The 21664-nt window shown below is 37.7% G+C and overlaps 1 protein-coding gene across 3 annotated transcripts in view; it reads right to left on the bottom strand.

The window, feature by feature from the left end:
• Positions 1–466: 466 nt before the first annotated feature.
• The window catches only part of kiaa1522 (KIAA1522 ortholog), a 34631-nt gene continuing 13433 nt past the window's right edge, over positions 467–21664 (bottom strand). For all 3 annotated transcript variants that reach the window (XM_058377802.1, XM_058377801.1, XM_058377804.1), the window contains 6 exons: positions 8242–8397; positions 8095–8135; positions 7867–7999; positions 7503–7610; positions 3823–7386; positions 467–3697 (listed from right to left, as the gene is read on the bottom strand). In XM_058377802.1, the coding sequence (XP_058233785.1) occupies positions 3687–3697; positions 3823–7386; positions 7503–7610; positions 7867–7999; positions 8095–8135; positions 8242–8397 (4013 nt within the window). In that variant the 3' untranslated portion in view covers positions 467–3686. The remainder of the gene's footprint in view (positions 3698–3822; positions 7387–7502; positions 7611–7866; positions 8000–8094; positions 8136–8241; positions 8398–21664) is intronic.

Below are 21664 nucleotides of genomic sequence, written 5' to 3'. Positions count from 1 at the left end.
TTGTGGATAAGATTGGACACCCCTGATCTAAATCATACATACCGTATGTGGATATACTGGATTATAATTTTATTATTTAATGCAAGTGGTAACACAATTGTCTTAACATACTGTGCCAGTTCTTATCATTTATTGCATACATATTCTTCATGTTTCCTCATAGCAATGTTAGGACTAAATTATAACTATTTATTATATTAAATTATAATATAATGAATTTCATTGTTGTTATGAACAATAAAATATAATTAAATGTAATTTATTTTTTATTTTATAACAATTGTAATACCTTATGAACAAATTGTTTTCTTGCGATTTATACAGAACAGTTGCACTAAAGCATGAAAAATATCTAAGCATTTCCAGAAACATTTTTAATTAGAAAAATTATAGCAAATATAGTTAGAAATGAGGTTTATCTAAATGATGGAGAATGCATTCAAAACTAAGTAGAGAATACTTATTTAAAATGTTAATTTAGACTTATTTGGAAATGTTTACCAAATGACCCTTCTGTCTCGGTATACAATCACAATTGTCGGTTCTAGGCGGACTGACTAGCATCTCAGTGAGGGTTTACAGAGACTGGTGGGTAGATTAAAAACACCACTGCATGCTGATACTGTAGACAGAATCTAAGGAAAATGATACAAGCAAACAAATGGCCAGAGAAATACAAATGACAATAAAATTGAAGGCTGGGTATATAGCATGTCATCTCACTTTGCCTTGAATGGGTTATAACAGCCAAAGACCTTGCTCGTTGTTAGTGTTACAAGTACAAGAGCATCAACAGTTTAACAAAACAAAGCAGCCTATTGAGGTGAATCCAGGTTTCAAACCAGGAGTAACCTGGTTTGGTGTAAAAAGACAAAGATAAAATAAAGACCAGTGGTGTTTTTTGTGATGCTATGGTAAATGATTTCTTTGTATTTGTTGTGAGCCTCATATCCACTGAAGATGATGCATTTTACCAATGTTCTGACAGTTTATTTACACTTGAATGCTCACTTCATGCATAATATGCATAGTACCTTGAATGGTACCAGTGAATGGCTTTAGGAATATGACATTGTGTGTTCAGTGCTTTAGTGGCCAGAATTCAATCCTGCAGTGAGACTGAAAATGCTGGTCACCTCAAAACAACATGCAGCAACTGCATAATTTTTCATAACTTCAGTTATTTCTATACAGTGCAATATTCCTGCACAATGCAGCCAGCATTTGTAGAACTCATTTTGCACAGATTATCTGATGCAGCTCTGACAGCCAAAGGAAGCACAAACAATATTATTGACCATATATAATGTATATGTGTAATGTAATTGTACACCGATCAGGCATAACATTATGAGCACTGACTGGTGAAGTGAGTAACACTGATTATCTCCTCATCATGGCACCTGTTAGTGGGTGGGATATATTAGACAGCAAGTGAACATTTTGTCCTCAAAGTTGATGTGTTAGAAGCAGGAAAAATGGAGTTTGACAGGAGCCAAATTGTGATGGCTTGACGACTGGATCAGAGCATCTCCAAAACTGCAGCTCTTGTGGGGTGTTCCCGGTCTGCAGTGGTCAGTATCTATCAAAAGTGGTACAAGGAAGGAACAGTGGTGAACTGGCGACAGGGTCATTGGCAGCCAAGACTCACTGATGCACGTGGGGAGCGAAGGCTGGCCCGTGTGATCCGATCCAACAGACGAGCTACTGTTGCTGAAATTGCTGAATAAGTTAAAGCTGGTTCTGATAGAAAGGTGTCAGAATACACAGTGCATGACGGGTCAGGGCTGCTTTGGCAGCAAAAGGAGACCAACACAATATTAGGATGGTGGTCATAATGTTATGCCTGGTCGGTGTATAATGATTTATGTTTAGATTTAAAAATTGAAAAAGTAACATACCATACTTTATTCTGGAGCTCTTGCCATTTATGCCCTGTGATTTTGTCACTATTAAAAACTTAATAATGGCAACATTGACCTCCTTTTATTTAAAGAGTATGATATAAACACAAAAATAAAATAATAAATGTAAAAATATAACCATTTTTTGCATTTTGATTCCCCCCTGTTTCGCTGTTTCCTTCTTATTTCTTATTTCTTGTTCACTTGCCAATTTCGAGAATGTTTGTTACTTATTCACACAGAGCAAAAGATCAGTAGAGCAAAAAAAAATAAAAAAAATAAAAAAATCAATAGATAGATTCAGACCAGTTTTAGAGAATATGAAATGATATTTTTTTACTTGTGTAGAGAAAATACATTGCATATAATTGCGAATACTGGAAAATACTCAGTGGTATAATTCACTAATTCACTAGTTTTAAAAGGAACCTTGAAAAAAAGGTTCCACTTGCCAGAACTCATGACTACCAGACTCAAAATTCATGATTTATCTTGTAAACTCAAAACAGCCAAACATTTGAATGCACCTTTGTTCTCAAAATATCAATACTATTTGTGATTGACAGCTCTTTATCAATTTTACAGGGAACATACAGAAATTTTACTGGCTTGGTCATTTCATTAGAAATAGTTCAGCATGTGTAGCTTTGCAAAGTGCTTTTTTTTCTAGAAACAATAATAAAAGGTCATTTCTAACATAATAAACAGTAAACCCACCTTTCAAGCACATTCAGTGTATACTGTGATTTTTATAAGCATGTGTAACATATTCTACACACTTATACAGATGCAGATGGCCAATTCTAAAAGATTCAAATAAAATTGATTAATGTGTGAATATATACATACTCAACGTGTATTAGCATAGCTTTAGCCACTCCGCGTATACACTATATGGCCAAAAGATTGTTCACAATCGACCATCACACCCACATGTGGTTCTTCCCCAAAATGTTGCCACAAATCTGGAAGCAAACAAATGTCTTAATATGCTGTAGCATTACATTTTCCTTCGCTGGAACAAGGAGGCCCGAACCTGTTCCAGCATGACAATGCCCCTGTGTGCAAAGTAAGGGCCACAAAGAAATGTTTTTTCTGGAGTGAAATTTGGAGTAGAAGGCTCAAGTGTCCTGCACAGAGCCCTGACCTCAACCTCAACGAACACCTTTGCGATGAAATAGAATGCAGACTGAACCACAGGCCTCCTGATGCTAATGCTCTTGTGGTTGAATCGTTAAATGTCCCAAATTCTAGTAGAAAACCTTCCCAAATGAGCAAAGGAATACAATTGGTGTGATGATCAAGTGTCAGCAAACCTTTCGCTAAGTAGCGTGAATGGAGGATATACGATGTACTTGTGAGCATAAAAATGCATATTTGTGTTGGGAAAGAGGTCTTTGATCAGCAGTGCCTACTACCCATTGTAACCCTTACATGATAGATTAACATTGCTGTCAAAGAATAAACTTAAAAATTTCACAAGATCTAACTGCAGCAACCACTCTTAATAATATAAGGTGATTTATAATTTGCCAAAAGAGACAACATTTGTATTGTGTAGAAAAATATGCCAAAGCTACAGTAAAGCTATTATATCAAAAGAATTGGAACCAAATCCAAATTTTTTTTTTTTTTTTGCATAAATATGAAGGCCATGTTCAGGCTAAGGCTTTTACAATAGAATAGTGACATTGTCCACAATTGCTACACATTGTCTTTGCTAACTTTCTTTTCCTTGTGTTGAACATTTCTCCCAAAGCATTGCTCAAGGAACTTTGTAGTTTATTCTTTGCCTGAAAAAGAAATGCATATCGTTCAAAAATCATCATAAGTATGTTAATAACTTTTTTTTTTCAAAAAGTATATGATAGAATTTATTTATTATAAAGATTATAAAGATAATGTATGTAGTTCGTACCTGTGGTGGAGGGCACTTGCTGACCAGCAGGTTGATTATTTGCTACTCCATTTTTTTGCTTACTTGAAGGCCCGACTGTTGTAAGCTTTGTGACTTTTTCTGATGGATTTGTTGCATATACTGGTTTCTTTGCAACAGGTGGTGGCACCTTGTGATGCTTCTTTGTGCCATTTGTAACCATCGATTTCTGCTGATCGGAAATTTGCATGAGCTCTGCTGCAAGGCTCTGCTTCAGGCTGGCCTGGGCCTCTGGAGATGTGGCTGTTTCAATAACAACTTTCTTTGTGCTTTTGGAGAAAATGAAGCTGGCTGTTGAAGCAGGGGATTTACACTCATCAGGTGTCTTAGGGGATGGTACAGGCACGTCATTACTGTTTGCAGTGGGAGTTGGCAAACGTAGACTGGGCCTTGCTGCGAAGCCACTGGAAGACATTGCAGCTGTCTTCATACGTATAGCCTCCTGAAGGCGCATGGAAGGACCCGGAGATGCCTTCACAGGAGACTGCATGGATTTTATGCAGGATTTGCGAATAGGTTTTTGTGGAGTTAGTTGAATAGACACAGACGGATCTTGGTCTGGAGTGGTCTCTGTACCTTCTTGTGATAGAAGGTCAACTTGGTCTTCAACATTTACAGTCCGTAGACGTACCATCTGAAGGAGAGAAGGTGTGACAAGGGGAATGTTTGCATCCTCTTTTGGAATAGGTGCACATTTCTGTGTGGATGAAAGTCCTTTGCATCTGCTGTCCTTACTTATTAAACTCGGTTGTCTTTTGAAATTAACTGTGGACTGATCTTCCATTGGAAGGGAAGGGGTCGTTTTTAAATCAGTAGTGAGTGCAGGAGCATGAGATGTTTCCTGTGATAAATCTGTAGGTAACATGGCTGGGGAGTTTGGAGGATCATGTTGAGGTGGAAGGGGGGTTTCTTGGGGCAGTGTTTGTAAAGGTATATCTTGTGATTTGGAAGATTTTAAAGAAGAAATTTCGGAAGGTACAGGAATTTCTGCACCAACTAGATCAATGCAAATTTGTGAAACATTCTCGAAAGATTGTGTTTTGGCATGTGTTTGATCAAACAGTTTGTCCTCTGAAACATCTGGAACGCTCTCAACTGGTAGAGGTTCTTGCAATATGTTCTCCACTAATGTTGTGCTCTGAATAATTTGTGGCTCCGGATTTTGCTCAGTGTGATTGGCTATATCTGACAAATCAGCTGACTCCTCTGGAGCTACACTGTCTCCCTGTCCTGATGATTCTACCTTGTATTTCTCAGGAATGACTATAAATGATTCTTGCATGTCTGGTGGTGGAGGTGGAGGGAAATCTATCTCATCCTGTCCTTCAAATACCAAGTCAGATGACTCATACATAGGTGGTGGTGGTGGAGGCCAGGAAGGATCTAAAGTGAGGAGTTCTTTTTCCATTTCAGGCTGTACTTCTTCCTCTTGTAATAGTACAGACACTGAGCATACTGAAGACATTTTAATCCCAGATGGTGGTGGAGCAGGAGAATGTTCAGGAGGTGGAGAGGGAGATGGAGTGAGACCAATGTCTCTAAGAGCTTCTACGCTTAGACTTTTTGGGGTTTTATGTTTAAGGATCTCTTTATCAGTAGAATGTTTGACAAAACATTGGTCTTCTGTGTCAGTTCTCTCTGTTTCTGCGGATGAAAAGTCATTCTCTGGCAAACCAGCAGTATTAACATGACATGACTCACTGACAAATTGTTCTTTTAACAGCAATATTTCATTAATCTTGTCCGCTGATTGCATTTTCTTGGAATTTACTGGATTTTCTTGCTCACATTTTAGTTCTTCTGAATATTTATGCATTCTTTTGTGTATATTATCACTTTCTTTTTCCTTTTTATCCAGAAGAACCTGTTCTTGTACTGGCATGTGCTCATCCTTTCCTTCAGACATGGCCGATTTATTCTCTGGATGAGTTTCATTTGTTTCAGTTTCTACTGATATTTGCCCAGACTTTAGGTTAGTGGTATCTACTGGGACCTGATTTTTTTTCACTAAAATGTCTGTTTGATAATGTTTTTGAAGCTCATATATCCTGTGGGCACTTGGACTCGGACCACATAAAAGTTCAGTGGTGCGTTCATTGTGAACCCAGGTTTCAGGGGGTGGGGGACAAGGTGCTTTTACCTTTGGTGGAGGAGGAATGTTAAACAAATCCCTGAAGGTTCCCGTCGTTGGTGGAGTTGCTTTGTTTTTTATTGTTGTTACAGCAGGGGAGATCTTTGGTGGCTGTGATTGAGTGATGTGGGTATCTGATATATTTGATGACAGGGAAACCAGGGATGATGAAACTGAGACTGCAGGAGAAATCCGTGTCCCTGTCCTCTCTGGCTTTGGAGGCTTCAACTTCTGCTTTCCTGGAGAGCTAGGACAATTATCTTTAGAAGAATGGGTGGGTGTTCCACTTTGACTTGAGTAGCCACTTGAAGGCGATAATGTTCTTTCAAATATATCCTGTGGGGATGAGTTATTTGACTCAGATTGAGCTTCAGTAGAGTCTTGAAGAGGTTTGTGTGGACTGGAAGTCACAGATAAGTTAGAGTCATTATAAAATGGTGATACTGTAGACTGGGTAGAGAAATTTTCAGTGTCATGTTTTGTATTGAGAGTAACATCTGGTTGCCTGCCATTGGAATCTAGGTATTTCAAATCTTTAGTGCCTGCCTGTTCCCTCGGCCCTTGTTTAAGTTTTTCATGGTGTAAAGAGTATGTTCTCCTTGGTGGTGCTGGTGGTAGTTTAGCCTTCATTACTGAGAGATTACGAGAACTCAATCGACTGTTCTGGGCATTTTCTGCAGCATCACTTAATTCCACCTGCTCCAGTCTCTGACCTCCTGCTTTACTGGTGGAACTTGACCAACTGACTGAGCTTTTCAGACTTATCTGTTCCTCATTTAAATCTGGGACTTCCTTCATGCTGTCTGTTACATGTGAAGATGGCATGCTTCCTTTGAAAGAGATGGTAGAGGGGTGCGAGACAATAGTCTCAGAAGATTGTGAATGGCTCCATTTAGAGCTAGTGGAATTTGGTTCATCATGAGTACCTCCCCCTGAACGTGAAGAAGCTGGACTTGCAGGTGCTAAGCTGCTCTTGCTAACTGTACGTACACTCCTCCGGTTGCAGCTTCTATCAATTTCTATCACATCTATCGCAGAAGGTAGGATTGCATTAGGAATTATAGTGGATAAATAGGTAGCCTGTGGTGAGATAGACATAACAGGGCCTTGTGGTTCTTGCAAGAAGGCTGAAGAAGTTGTTATTCCAGGAACAGCAAGAGACCTGGGTCTCTGGGCACTTTGTGTTCCAAATTTGGTGTTTAGAAAGAAGTCATCTCTATACACTGCATGTATGTGCTGACTGAGAAGTTGATCATCTCTACAAACTTGAAGGGATTCAATATCCTGTAGGTGTACACGAGCCCCTTCATGATTTGCTATAGGCATCTCTCCATCAATTCTTGGAATTATGACTCTACCAGATGAATCATCATCTTTATCAGTTGGGAGTTGAAGTAAAGCTACCCTCCCCATACCTGTGTCGAAAAGTTGAAAAACTTGATAAAAAACCATGAATGTTTTTAAAATTGATAATAATGTTTCCGTTATATTGTATGGAATAGTAGTTAAATATATAATAAACCTGACATACCTAGTTCTCTTTGAACCTGCTGTGGTATACCCATAATTGTCGTTCTTCTACTCCTTTTTCTGGGGTTATCCAGCCTTTTCACAGTGTTCAAAGGCTTAAATGTTGAACCTAAAATTTATTTACAAACATAATGAAATGTAAATTTACATAATAATTCTGTTAATCCAATTTTTTACCACTGTTAAATTTTCAATTCTGATAGGTCGGAAGACACCAGTTATAACACAAAAACACAAAATAATCCCCTTTGGCTTGGTAACATTCTGTTTTACCTCAGGCCACATCATACCAACCATCAGTGATTATTTTCACATATCCACATGTCTATTTGTGTTTTATTTCATACGTAATGCAGTGAATGTACCTTGGCGTGTTAGCACAGGTCTTGATGACATTGCAGATACAACAGACGAGTGGTCAGCAGTGCTGTCAAAGCTCAAATGTCTATTTCTTTCTTCACAGTTGACATCATTTTCTTTTTGTGCTGTTTCTGTGGACTGAACATAAACCAAACCAGTAAGGCTATGTGAAGTCATTTTGAATAAATAATTTAATAAAATCTGTGCTCTGTTTTGATGAAAAGAAAACTCACAACAGGCTGATCATCCTCAAGGTCCCTTGCAATGTTATGCTCTGTATTTGAAATTGGGAAAACGCACATCAGCATTCAGCTTCAATGATATGGCTATTATATAATAAATAAAGAATTTCAATTTTTCGAGACTTATAAGATGCTCACCCTCCTGTTGTAGAATCTCAAGTCCTTTTTGGGCTTCAGTGTGCAGATCTTCCAGATACTTTGGCCTGCTACCTTCAATGAACACATTTTCCTGGTAGTGTTGGGAGGCTGTGTAATGCACTGTCAGTTTCGACTGCTCATCTTGCTTTTGTCCAGCTGGAGATGGAAAGAGAGAGAGAGAGAGAGAGAGAGAGAAGCTTATGTTAGATATCACTTTGATTCAAATGTGATTCAAATATACACAAGCACACATGACTGCCTAATAGCAGGCATGTTCCATGATCACCGTGTTGTGAAATAAAAAGAGTCTCCGTCCGCTCTACTTCATCCCAAAGATGTTCTCTTGGGTTGAGGTCAGGACTCAACACCAAACTCGCAAGCAAGTCAAGTTCTTCCACACCAAACTCACTCATCCATGTCTTTAAGAACCTTGCTTTGTAGACTAGTGTACAGTCATGTTGGAATAGGAAGGGGTCATCCCCAAACTGTTCCCACAAAGTTGGGAGCATGAAATTGTCCAAAATGTCTCAGTATGCTGAAGCATTGAGAGTTATTTTCACTGGAACTAAGGGGCTGAGCCCAAGCCCTGAAAAACAACACCTGAATTCAATGATTTAGAGGGGTGTCCCAAAACTTTTGCCAATATAGTGTATTTAATGTGTCATATGCCCTGACACTTGCCTAGCCTTTATTGATTCAGAAAAAGGTTCTGGTTATATTACATTCAAGTACGACTGTAATTAAATATAGATACTAAAGGAATAAATAAACATCCTCATTTTTAATCAATGTAGCAGAGCGCCCTTTGCTGGTCATTGTGCCATGCTTCCTGACTGTTAGTTGACTGTTAGATGGACAATAGTGAGAAACATGAAACTTCATGTTGACCTTTGGTAACTGTCTAAGAAACAGTAAGAAGCTTCATACTGGTCCCCCTATCAGCTTCCTAATGTCCCCTGAGTACCTTAAACTCTTGCTGAGAACAAAAATTTAGCTTTTGTCCTTGTGAAGGCATTGGGATGCAAACATGATGAAAGGCTTCTTGGTAAAAGGGGAGATTTCACTAAAAGAAATCCCCTTGGCTTTTTATTACAGTTTTCTGCCTACCAGGCATCGACTTTTAAGTGTCTGGATTAGCAGCTACCCCATGGGGGTGTCAGGTAACTTAACTGTGAAGACAGTGACTCTGATAGCATGCAGAGCTTAAAAAACTAATCTGGGCACGTCTAACTTCATGAAGCAAATGAAGGTAAACAAGGATATACAGCTACGAACTATATTAAAACTTCCTAAAGCCTTCCTATAGACTTTCAAATCCGTCATTATTAAGTGGTCAGGAGATGGGAGTGGGATAATTGATGAGGCAAGGAAAAAGGAAAGCAAAACTAAAGGGAATACCAAGTACAAACCTCTATGTGCTGCTTTGCCTCAGCTTTGTGTTATAAGACTGATTGTTGACAGATTATTAGAAATGTTTAGAAATGATTAGAGATATGCACTTGCCACAATCCTGTAAATGTCACAATCCATTCATCACAACTGCAGTGCCAAGGATACAATATTTAAAGCTAATCTAAGTCCTAATAACACAAAGTTCTTAAATCCCCCGCCTCCCTAATGAATTATGATGAAATATGATGAAATATAATGAAATCATTAAAAATGTAGACACACAACCTCTCATCAAAATTGCCTTATTTTTAGAGTCGGTTACAACTTAGGAAGTTATTTTGTTGTCCAGATTCTCTTAAAAGAATGAAATGATGAAAAACCCTAACTTTGCAGATTTATATTTAGTAATTAAAAGATTCTATGAATATGGTTAAGATGTCTAAGAGTCTATGTCTAAGACATTTTTGCCTCAAATAAAATCATGAGAATCCCAATATTTCTACTCACCCTTTTTCTTGAAGACTGATAGCAGCGATCGAAATGTTTTACCCAGAAAAACCACCATCTTTTCCTTTAGACAAAAATCTACAAACTGACCACTGTACTGAATGCCAAAATGAGTTTAGTAAAGCTCCATCTGAAGCTAACTGGTGCTTTCAGCATCATGACAAAGTTGAAACTGCAGATGCCACAGAAAGGATGTTTGCGATGTAGCTGAATTGCACCAGACTGATGAAAGATAAGCCAAGTGAAAACAATATGAGCTGCTGCTTGGTTTCAATCCCAGCTCCCTCCCTGCCCTCCCTCTTTCCTCTAAACAACTCCCTTTCCTTTGTCACACATAACCACCCATGGACCACTCAGGGGTTTGGCTGCTTTTACTTCTTTGATCACTCTAACCGAACTTGAGCTCTGGTTTCCCTGACAAAGAACCAGAAATGATCGATAAAAATTAAAAATAAAGATTGTTACAATTACTTCTATATGCATTATAACTCTACAGAAAAAAATAGTTCAAGTTTAAGAGAGAATTTAAATAAAAACCCAATTTAGGATGCTAAAAACTATTGAAAGAATCTGTAAAAAATCAGTTCAATTAATAATACTTGAAAGATATACCATAATAACTAAAAAAATTGGTGAAAAACACAAAACACAAGGAACAATTTCACTGGTACTACCAAAGCTTCGTTAGCCATCACACAAAGTAATTTCCCCTATGATACAACTCAGCAGGTGGTACAGCTGTGATTTACTTTAGCCTAACAGGAGGGATGCACTTTTGGACCATGTATCCAGCCTCCCAATGTCTCCTCCGCAGCACAGACTCTAGTTTTGGCACTGGTTTGGGACTCAAATGGATTTGGCTCAGAAAAGGGGCACCATTTCAAAAAGACATACAAAAGGAGTTATTTGGTTTGGTGTGTTGCCAACACTTGGTTTATCCGGGGGGTTAATCCGTTGGTCTATTTGTTGATTTCAGTACCTTGCCTTTCATTTCAATCTCACACTTCTCACTCCTTTCTTTAACTAGTGTCCTTTTAGCCATCAGTGTGGTCAGTGGTGTGTGATTTTTGCTCCCTATTTCTTTAGTTCTCAGACAATTTCTGCTGAGTGTCAGTGCAGGTGTGACTCTTCCAAAAAACTATATAGCAAGGCACACTCCTGAGGCAAACATCACTATATAAACACCTGTGGCCTAGAGTAGAGGAATGCATTATTGATACAGACTTGGGCATACACGGTTGGTGTTATTATTGAAGTCTGAAGGCGAGACACACCGAATGCAAATTGTGTGCCTCCTGTTGCTGTTGTCCCCTTCATGCAAACCCAATTAATATTTATCAGGAGATCCTTAAGCCACCATCTGGCACATGATAAAGGGTGTGAGGCATGCTTATGAGATCAGCAAAAAGACCCCAAGTTTCTATACTCAGCCAAGTCTACACAGCAGTCTTTGCAAATGACCCATGGGGGCTATTTTATGCTAAATTACTTGGCTGTGGCTCACACAGAGCCCTATTTTAAATAAAACAGTGCATTTAAAAAAAATAGTCTAATATTCTAGATAAACTATTTAGAAATTATCGGCCCGTTCAGAAGAACACAAACACTTAAAGTAATATAAATAACATTATTGAATTTAGTTCCTGCGTGTGCGTACACTTCCTGACTCAAGGAATTTTACCTTTAGTTGGTGAAATACAATGCTTTGTGGGGTCAGTTCATTGACTTGGTATTTTGGCATGAAAAACACCATGCTGACTTTTTTTTATTAACTGTATCATGGTCCTGCTGCAGCAGCACCTTTCCATGGGTTTTGCAGCATTTTGTTGAATTTGGAAAAAATAAATGATTCTGGGGACGTTTGCATTCAGTAAAGAGAGGTGAACTAATTCCACTGGCAGCCATACATCTGTTTCACACATGCTGTGGTACAGTTTAAATCTTAAGCAGTCCCTTTTACCTCCTAATTTTCCTTATTCTCTCACAGTGTAAAGTTTAATGCCTGCCATCCCTTTTGCTGGGGTAAATGGCAGCAAAAGTGGATCACTGCTTCACAGATATAATATTTACATTTTCCCCTAAAGACACACACACACACACACACACACAAGATCATACAACATGATCCAATTTAAGCACTAAATTTCAAAATCATACATTTCAATCAAGTTAAAATGCCCTCTTTAAAGACTAGATTGACTTCAAGACATGTTTTTAACAGTTCAAGGTTTCTCTGCAGTTTTGATTTGCACCTTTGGCTCATTAAAAAGTCTGCTACTAGCACAACTACCAGAAGATGTCCACCAGGTGGTACTACTGTTCAAGCTTTCAAGGCTTCACGAGTAGATCTTTCCAACTGTATCTCTCCTCGTGAGAAAATGGTGGAATTTGAGTGGGCTTCTTTGATTAGGGAGGACGGGCCTCAAGCCTCTTGTGTGTAGATCTACTTTTAAATAAATGAGTTTCCTTGGGAAGACTGATGTCAAACACACACATACCAGTTTGTTTAGCTCATATCGAGCTATGACTAGACTTTTATCATGAGCAGGAGTAGGCGGCAGACAGCACTGAATCATTTTACTCTAATACAGCATTTAAACCTCTCAGTCTCTGATGCATATAACCCACATATAAGCGTGTACTCCCAGCCTACATCAAATATGTTCTATACAAACTCCAGTAGTATCACTATGAGCAACATCTACCAAAATAATTTTATCTAGCGGAGAGCAAAAGGTCTGATGAGGTCTTCATGTTCCCATGAGGCAGCGTTGCTGAGACTGAGGCAGTGGGATATAGAGGAACATCTGCTGGTGATGAAAAGAAGCCAGATGAGCTCTGACTCTGAGCTCATCACAAAACAGATCTCCACCCTCTAAAGACCCTGACTGGAAAAATCCCAATCCATGAGCACATTGTGTTAGTGCATTGTTCTAGGAAGTTCACATTCCAGTGTGTTTTACACTTACAGAAAGCTTTGGACATGCCCTCTATCCTGCACTGGAGTAACACTGGAGAACAATCTGTTGGGTATATCAGTATAAAGTTAATGTACCACTGAGAAACATATGATACCTTCTGTTTTGTACATCATCTACTACAAAAGAACACTGTATATATGCCAGGTGAAGATCTGAAGACAATATTTTACACTTCATTTTTACCCAAGTGTGTCTTTTATTATTATTTTGCTTTTTAATATAATACAAAACAAACGTAATTCCCCAGATATGATCTTCTGGATTTCATTCTTCTTCTAAACGCATTCCATGTGACTGCTTAAACCATGTCTTTAGCAAACTGAAGAAGCCCGTAATGTTGAAAGCATCTCCCAGGCCCATAGGAGGAGACATATTGCGTATAGCAGGGCAACCTTCCAATACCTAGGGGACGGATGAAGCATCTTTGACCTACTCCCTCCTCCGCAGTGTCTCTATAGTAATAATGCTCAGTCATCAGGCTTACTTATTTTAGTTCAGCCTGCTCCACAGCAGCACCTCCATTTATTATCAGCGTGAAATAAAACTGAGTCTCGTTGAGACCTGGTGCAAGTCCTAAACTATATTATGAGCGTCACAAAACTCCTACACAAACACATTCAAGGCTGAAAGCTTCATCACGAGTGTTCTATTAATAACTACTGTCGTGACATTGACTGGAAGTGATATCTTCTGTGCATCTCTGTGTGACTTTTGATCTTGGCTTGCATCCAGACAAAGAATCAATCAGTGTCGACCTTTCTAGCATTGAAAAGTTCCACGTGGTATTATGCAGGGTTTTTTTTTTTTCTTTTTTCTAATCACAAAATATCTCACACTAAAAACTCTACTGATATCGCTTCTTGTGTACTGCAAATACAACCCAGATTCAACCCATATGCATAAGGATTGGAACTGAAAACACTCACACTGCTGTTTTCATTCCCACTGGAAAGTGGATGGTGAATGATTTTACTGTAATGCCTTTTAAACACATGATCTGAAGGAATGCCCCAGTGTTATTTTAACCTTATCTTTATCTACCAATTCTGTAGCCTCTGGGAGAAGAAGCAAAGCATTTTGATATTTTCCCTGTATGAGGAAAAAAACTGTTGGAAGCACAGCTGCTGGTACCAAACAAGAAACGTTTATGGAAAATGTATTCATAGAATGACTTCCTTCTAAGTCCTTATTGTTTACATATTAAAGAACTACATGTCGTGAAACAAGGAGGCTCCTGTTATCAGCTCCTGTTATCATGTTAGCAAAAATCTTCATCCATGTCAAAAATCTACTTGCATCTTTACCTTGGAGTGCTGGATATACTAGTTGTCACTAGTTGGTACTAGCTGTCACTGTACAGTGCATTCATATAATCCTGCGATTTGCCTAGCAGTCACAGAGCTGTAAAAAGAATTAACAATCTGTATTGTGAGTACTACTATATTATAAATCTGTAATATTCATACTTTATAATCTAAGATTACTTTATGCAGAGGGAAGGACTAGTTAGACATGTTACTGTATGTCTCCAGTGTAGTTTATAGCTGGATTAAACTACAAAAGAACAAGCTTTATCTCACAATGGTCTCATCATAAGACTTTTACTTTAGTTTAGTGTCAAAGCTATAGTTTAGGTTTAAATTATATAGTCAAGTTTCTTTAGACTTCTGTCGCACATGTGTGTCTATTAGAAGATCTCAGTATAAAGAAATGTCAGATGCAAGTGCAGACTTTTATAAGGTACAAAAGAGAAGGCATGAACAAAAATATCAATGTTCTAAGCGAGGCTATGAAAGGCAAATACACAACAATAACAGAAGCATGGTAATGGTCTACCCAAAAACCAGAACTTAAATAGAGGAGCTGGTTAGGGGAAACACAGAACAGGTGTGATTGCTCAAATGAGACATGTGACATGCAGGGTCATATGATGAGCAGGGGCTGATGGGTAAGCATATAGGTGATTTCTGTATAGCCATGACAGAAACACCCATACATCAGGGTGTAGAGTATGGGTTGTCAACATGCTGGCATACCCCTTTAATAATGCATCTACTTGATTAATTGTTGTATATCTGAAGGGCATCCAGTCACTTACGATGCAGTGTTCTGTAAATATATTCTGATCAGATTGCTAAAACACTATAAAAGACATCTTGTGCATGTCAGCATTGAGATAACAGAGTGCTGCATAAATCATGCATGCTGTATATGTCAGGAATGCTGCAGAAAGCCGCATCTCATTTTCGGCCAATTTTAATTATGTACTTTATAATCATGATTGAGGCACTGAGTGTGGTGTCTCCTTTAGGGCAGTAGTGCTAATTTGAGCACTGGAAAGAAACATTTCATTTCGGGGGGAAAAAGAGTGTAACTGGAAAAAAATAAATAAACTAGCTATTTTATGATTACATTATGTCAGTATGCCAGCATAAACAAATCTTTGATTGCATGCCAGGGAGGATATAGTGTCCAGGAGTAAGAAAAGAATAGGAAAACACAAGCAAAATCAACTAGACTAACTCTCTAGCTATATTTAGCCTATAATTTGCACTGCTTTCTAGACTGACACCAAACCCTCAATGTGGAACCTACTAACCCTGCTGTATCCTCCATCACTCTCACTGTGTTTACCATTCCTTCTCCATTTACCACAGTATTCAAATTTTGTTATTATTTTCCACTGGTTGAACAGCACTATTGGCTTTTGTCTGTCAGTATGGTGATGGTTTTACTTTTAGTCCTTTAATGCAGAGGGTTCACACTTATAAAAGGTTTATTTAAGGCTTCTTTATGTTTTAGGAAAATATAAGCTTTAAATCACCCCAAACTCACTTGATTATTGTAAATGAACGTAAATGTCAGCACCATAATAGGCCATTTGTTGTTCTCAATCTTTCTACATAAAATTACAATATATAAAATTAAAGTTTTAACTTTTGTATATACTTTTGTATGTATTTTGTTTTTTTTTTCTTTGACATTATACGTTTTGATACCTGAATATTAAACAAATTTAAATTGCAATAATATTATTTCATTATTATTGTTATTTTAGGCATGCCACTTAAACTTTGTAACTCATAGACATTCCATTTACTCCTTAAATCTGAATGGACTAGTCTTGTCTCTGTTCAGAATTTGTTTGTGTCCATAACCCCCACCCCCCACCCCCCAACCCCACAGTGCTGATGTAATCAATAAAGATGGTCAGTCTGTCTCTCAGTGATCTTAAGTCTGTGTATTCTTAGCAGGTTATTCATATCAGGGGAGGATAAAATATAAGCCTAGGCTATGGATTTATGTATCAGTTTTCCATTTAAAGTTGCCCTGCAGACAAAAATGTTCAGTAGACCGATAATATATTTTTTGCTTCACTCTTCCAAAGCACTTTGTTTCTGTTGTGAATCCCATCTTTTACTGGACTATATACACAAAATGAGGATGCGGTCTGACTGTTGGTTTTTAAGCATGTTAATTAGCTTGGATGGATGCTAGACAATATGCAGGAATATGAAAACACTGAGTTAATTCAGAAAAATACACTACAATGCTACGGAAAATCACTTTGCATTTAAATACATTATCGAGCAAATGCTAGCTAGTCTCAAAAAATAACATTTTATAATCTTAAATAAAGTTATTATGCTCTTGTAGTGAAAAGAGAACAGCTTAGCTCATACCCATAGCCCTCAGTAATTCAAAGTGTTTTCTTACTTTCTCTAAGCTGTATTAATAAACATAATAGCTCACAATTTACTCACATGCATTCAGTTCAGTAATGTTAGTTTGATCATTTCTGTGGCCAAGGCAAGCACAATATGGGACTGGACAAATACACTGGAGCTTTCACTCCCACAGCCAGCCAGTGGGTTAGATAATAAAGCTTTAAACCTTGTCCACCCCTGTATAGATAAATGGTATGCATTGTAAATTAACAGTAGCCTCTAAGCATGTAACCTTTCAGCTTCTTTTAGATCAATCTCTTATTCCTGGAGTTCTGAGTCCACATTCTCTGTAGTTTGTGTCATTGTATGATGCTGGAAACTCAACATGATTTGTTAAATCATGCAGGCTTACACAAACAAACTCATAAATCTGCTCGTGTCAAGTTCCCTTAAAAGTCTGCCACTTTGGCGATGCACATGACAATAATGTCCAGACACAATAAAAGTGAAAAAAGAGAAGTGTTTGCAAGAAATTCCTTCCATGGTTGTTGAATGTTTGTTCCCTGCAGATTTAGGCATCTAGCAGTCTAAGAAAGACTTTAATTCAGGGATAATTATAGCCTCTTAAACACCCAAAGCAAGCTATTATGGACAGGCTATGGTTCTTTCAGCGTGTGACTTTTTTTTTTTTTTTTGCACACAAACAGACTGCATTTCCTTTATTTTATTTCTATATCCTTTTTTGTTTATTTTTGTATCTTATTTCACTTTTTACTCTTTTTTTTTTTCACTCAACCCCAAAGACACAATCAATGCTATATGAAGGTCATGATTTTAAATGGGAGGTCTATAACTATCAGTAACTTAATAGTACTGTTATGAAAGATAAATACATATACACACAGGAACACACAAAATTCATCACATGGCAGGTTCATGCTTCCTCTTTCATAAAGCAAGTGTTTCAAGTCCATCCATCCATCCATTTTCTATACCCTCTTTATTCCTAACTAGGGTCACAGGGATCTGCTGGAGCCTATCCCAGCACACATTGGGCGAAAGGCAGGGGTACACCCTGGACAGGTCGCCAGTCCATCACAGGGCCACATATAGGCAGACAATCACACACACTCACACTCACTCCTATGGGCAATTTTAGAATTACCAATCAACCTAATGTACATGTTTTCGGACTGTGGGAGGAAACTGGAGTACCCAGAGTAAAGTTCAAGTTCAAGTCCATTATTATGATATACACCAATCAGCCATAACATTATGAGCAGTGACAGGTGAAGTGAATAAGACTGATTAGCTCCTCATCATGGCACCTGTTAGTGGGTGGGATATATTAAGCAGCAAGTGAACATTTAGTCCTCAAAGTTGATGTGTTAGAAGCAAGAAAAATGGAAAAGAGTAAGTCTGACAAGGGCCAAATTGTGATGGCTAGACGACTGGATCAGAGCCAAATCTCCAAATCTGCAGCTCTTGTAGGGTGTTATGCTATTCTTTTAATGATCACTGCTGGTGACAGCTTGTTTGGTTCCACAAAATCAAAAAGCCATTTGTTAACAATATATAAGATGATGTCAATGCCAAACATAAACCTACATACTGTATGTTTTATGTATTTTTCCTAGACAGAGAGGAAGGGTTTAGCCATTAGCACAATTATTCCACCCGGCCCTGCAGGCACCAAACATAAAAAAAAAGAAAAGAAAAGAGGAACAGTGGTATGGGAAACAAAGCTATTTTAGTTATATAAAAATGTAGACTTTCAGTCTTCCCCTAGAGGCTTTTAAATCCAATTTAAACTTTTACCCTACACAGACAAAACATTAAGCTTGTCATGTCTTCAGGACATCTGGGTTGTTACTCTAAGACTTACAATTAAATACCAGTACAGAAAGCTCAAAGCTACGCAGCCATTAAGACCCTGTAATTGTGAGGTGACCTGCTCTGTGGAACAAAGATAAATTTGGATTCAACAAATCATAGCTTTAAGATCATCTGACATGAGTTAATGGAGTGCTACAGCTTCCGATGCTGAATTAGAGGCTGTAGTGAGAGTAATGGGTGTGAAACTCTCGCAGTTCAGTTCAACACACAAGGAGAGTGAATGCAGGAGCTCAGCGCTCAGCGCCCTGTCTACTGCCGTTATAATGTACTATTAAATGAAAGCCTGTTGTTTACGAAACATTACACCTGAGTAATTACTATCACAACAAATATGGATCTATTCATTATATTCATGAGGTTAACAGCTTCCAAAATATACCAGCAATTTAGAGACACTGTGATAATGCTTCTGAAGTAATGCTTTTTTTATGCTTTGCTAAATATTTCCTCCTGTATGACAGAATTAGATGAATAGGAAAACACACAAAAGTAGATCAGTTGTCCGATATTAATATTAAGGACACAAAACCACATGTTTATGGGCTATGGATGAACTACAGATCTGAGCAACTGGATAAAACGAGAATATTAAGTACTAATAATTGTTTATGTTTACAGGCAGTTCAACCAAACCTGGAATTAAAGTAAAATTGAAATCTTTTAAAAATGCAATATGTTCTCTTAAACAGTTTATATTTCCGTATCTCTGAAAGTAAAAAAAAAAATCTCTCATGTGACCCATGAGCTCTTGGCAAAATATGGCGAATCTTTGCTACAAGCAGAGGAAAATTTAATTTGCCTACTTATGCTAATGATAAACAGAAGCTCTGTGTACAAGTATGTGTTTATGTGTTAGCCTCCCTTGTTAACATCAGCGCTAGATATCTTCATGGCTAATGGCCATGGTGTGATTCTTATCCAGGACACACACAGACAAACACACACACACATCATTATGGCTCATGTTTGCTGTTGTGATCTACACAAAAATAATCAGAGGAGCTTATTTTTTGTTTGCTCCACTGATGAGGCACAATCAAATTGCAGCCATTTGTAAAGCTACAGAAAGCATCAAATTCCCATTTGCCCAAGAACATTAATCTCACCATTAACCCTTTAAAAAACTCTAAACATTTTTTCCCTGTTTGCCTTTTTCATCTATAATACAAAAACCTATTTAGTCTGTTCACTAAAACTGTAAAATGTGTAATTTCACTCCAGCTTGTGTCGATGGATCTAATGAGGGGAAATTATCATGAAAATGGCCGTGATGACCGGGAGTGTACAGCACCCTGGTTAATAATTCTGTCCACTCAGTGGAGGTTGCCTGACACAGAGAGCACTGTGATAACAGACTGTGATGAAGGAATATTTTACCCAGCTACATTTGCACTTTATCTGTGACAGGCCACAAAAATAAACCTGACGTAATGCATCAGATTTATCAGAGCTCTTGATCATATTGTAACAGCCTTGTTCAAGGGTTCGGGTTCATCCCTGAGCTTTCTGTGTCCACAATTTTTTCCTCTAGCTTCAAAACACATGGCAGTAAGTGAACTGACCACATGCACAGTTTTCTACCCATGTCTGGTGCAACACAGTAGATATAGTTGTTGTTGGGGTTTTTTCTCAGAATAATTGAGTAGTTTATGAAATAAATAGAATGCCCTGGATTAAATGCTGCCAAATAGTGTCATATTAATTCTTTAAATTAAGATATATTTTCAGGGACTATTCATTCTGCCTTAATACATTAGCTATATATATATATATATATATATATATATATATATATATATATATGAAATTACTATTAGGTTGTTGTTGTTGTTGTTGTTGTGTGTGTGTGTGTGTGTGTGCTTTCCAGGATTAGTCCTGCATCGCAGCTAATATTTCCCAACATAAAGACTTTACTGAAGATAATCAAATCAATACAAAATGCTGTTAAAACACCCCTCTCTAAGCTTCTAATTGTTTAAAGTTGGGAATTCAACATTTTTAGAATTTTCTTGTTGAGGCTTTTAGCTCGTGAACTCATCATTTTGACATTCACAGGTAAGCAGTGTGAACTGATGATGCTGAGAAACCTGCAGACTGCAGGTTCTGCTTTAAGGAGTCAGCACAGCTATTTACAAGAGATGTGAGAAAAAGTGAAAAGCAAATGACCCTTAACATCCGAATTTCCCTTAGTCACCAGTCAGCCATTTATATGACACTAAATCAAGAGGTTAACAGTAATGCTGTGCTTTGCTAGAGCTGCAGAAAGCAAGCGGCCTGGCGTTGGATTACATTTTATAAATAAACCATATATTTCAGTTATATTTTCACTGTGATGTTTTGTCAGTGTGATACAAATGGGTATGAATGCACAAATTATCATGAATTGGTGCTTGTCTTGTCTCCTGGAGTCTAATATCTTAACTCGATTTGTGCCTAATGGAGGAAAGGAAGTGGCTGCTCGGGGCTCCATTACAGCCAGGCACAGAGGGCTTTGTATGAGAAACTGTGTTCTTTAGCTAAGCACTCATTCTCATTGCTGTATCCAGAAAGATACAACTGGTATTTCTAAATGTCATTTAAAAGCAAAGGGTTTCCTTTAGTTTATACTGCTTATTTAACATCACTATTAAATTCTTGAATCTGATTGGTCAAAAGGTAGGAATTAATTTTCCATAAGAGCATCTCTCGCTTGAGTGGCAGCTATTATTCAAATCACAAATCATATTATTCAATATATAGTGTGTCTAATGTGTTCAATTTAGTGCTGATAAAATCTAATAATACTGATTTGTTCAAATCAGGAGATTAATTTGAATAACTTATCATTTGAATGTATAGACACACACACACACACACTCAAACTGCATACTATTATTTATAGTACTAACTCAAAATTACGAGTGAAAAGGTCCAGGAGCAAAAAATAAATCTCTGTATTTTTCTTTCTATTAACAATTATGGGTGGAACATGAATCTTTC

The sequence above is a fragment of the Hemibagrus wyckioides genome, linkage group LG24 (genome assembly GCF_019097595.1).
Source record: "Hemibagrus wyckioides isolate EC202008001 linkage group LG24, SWU_Hwy_1.0, whole genome shotgun sequence".
NCBI classification, from domain to species: Eukaryota; Metazoa; Chordata; class Actinopteri; order Siluriformes; family Bagridae; genus Hemibagrus; species Hemibagrus wyckioides.
The sequence above is the reverse complement of the archived record's forward strand: the minus strand, read 5'-3'. Positions and strand labels throughout refer to the sequence as shown.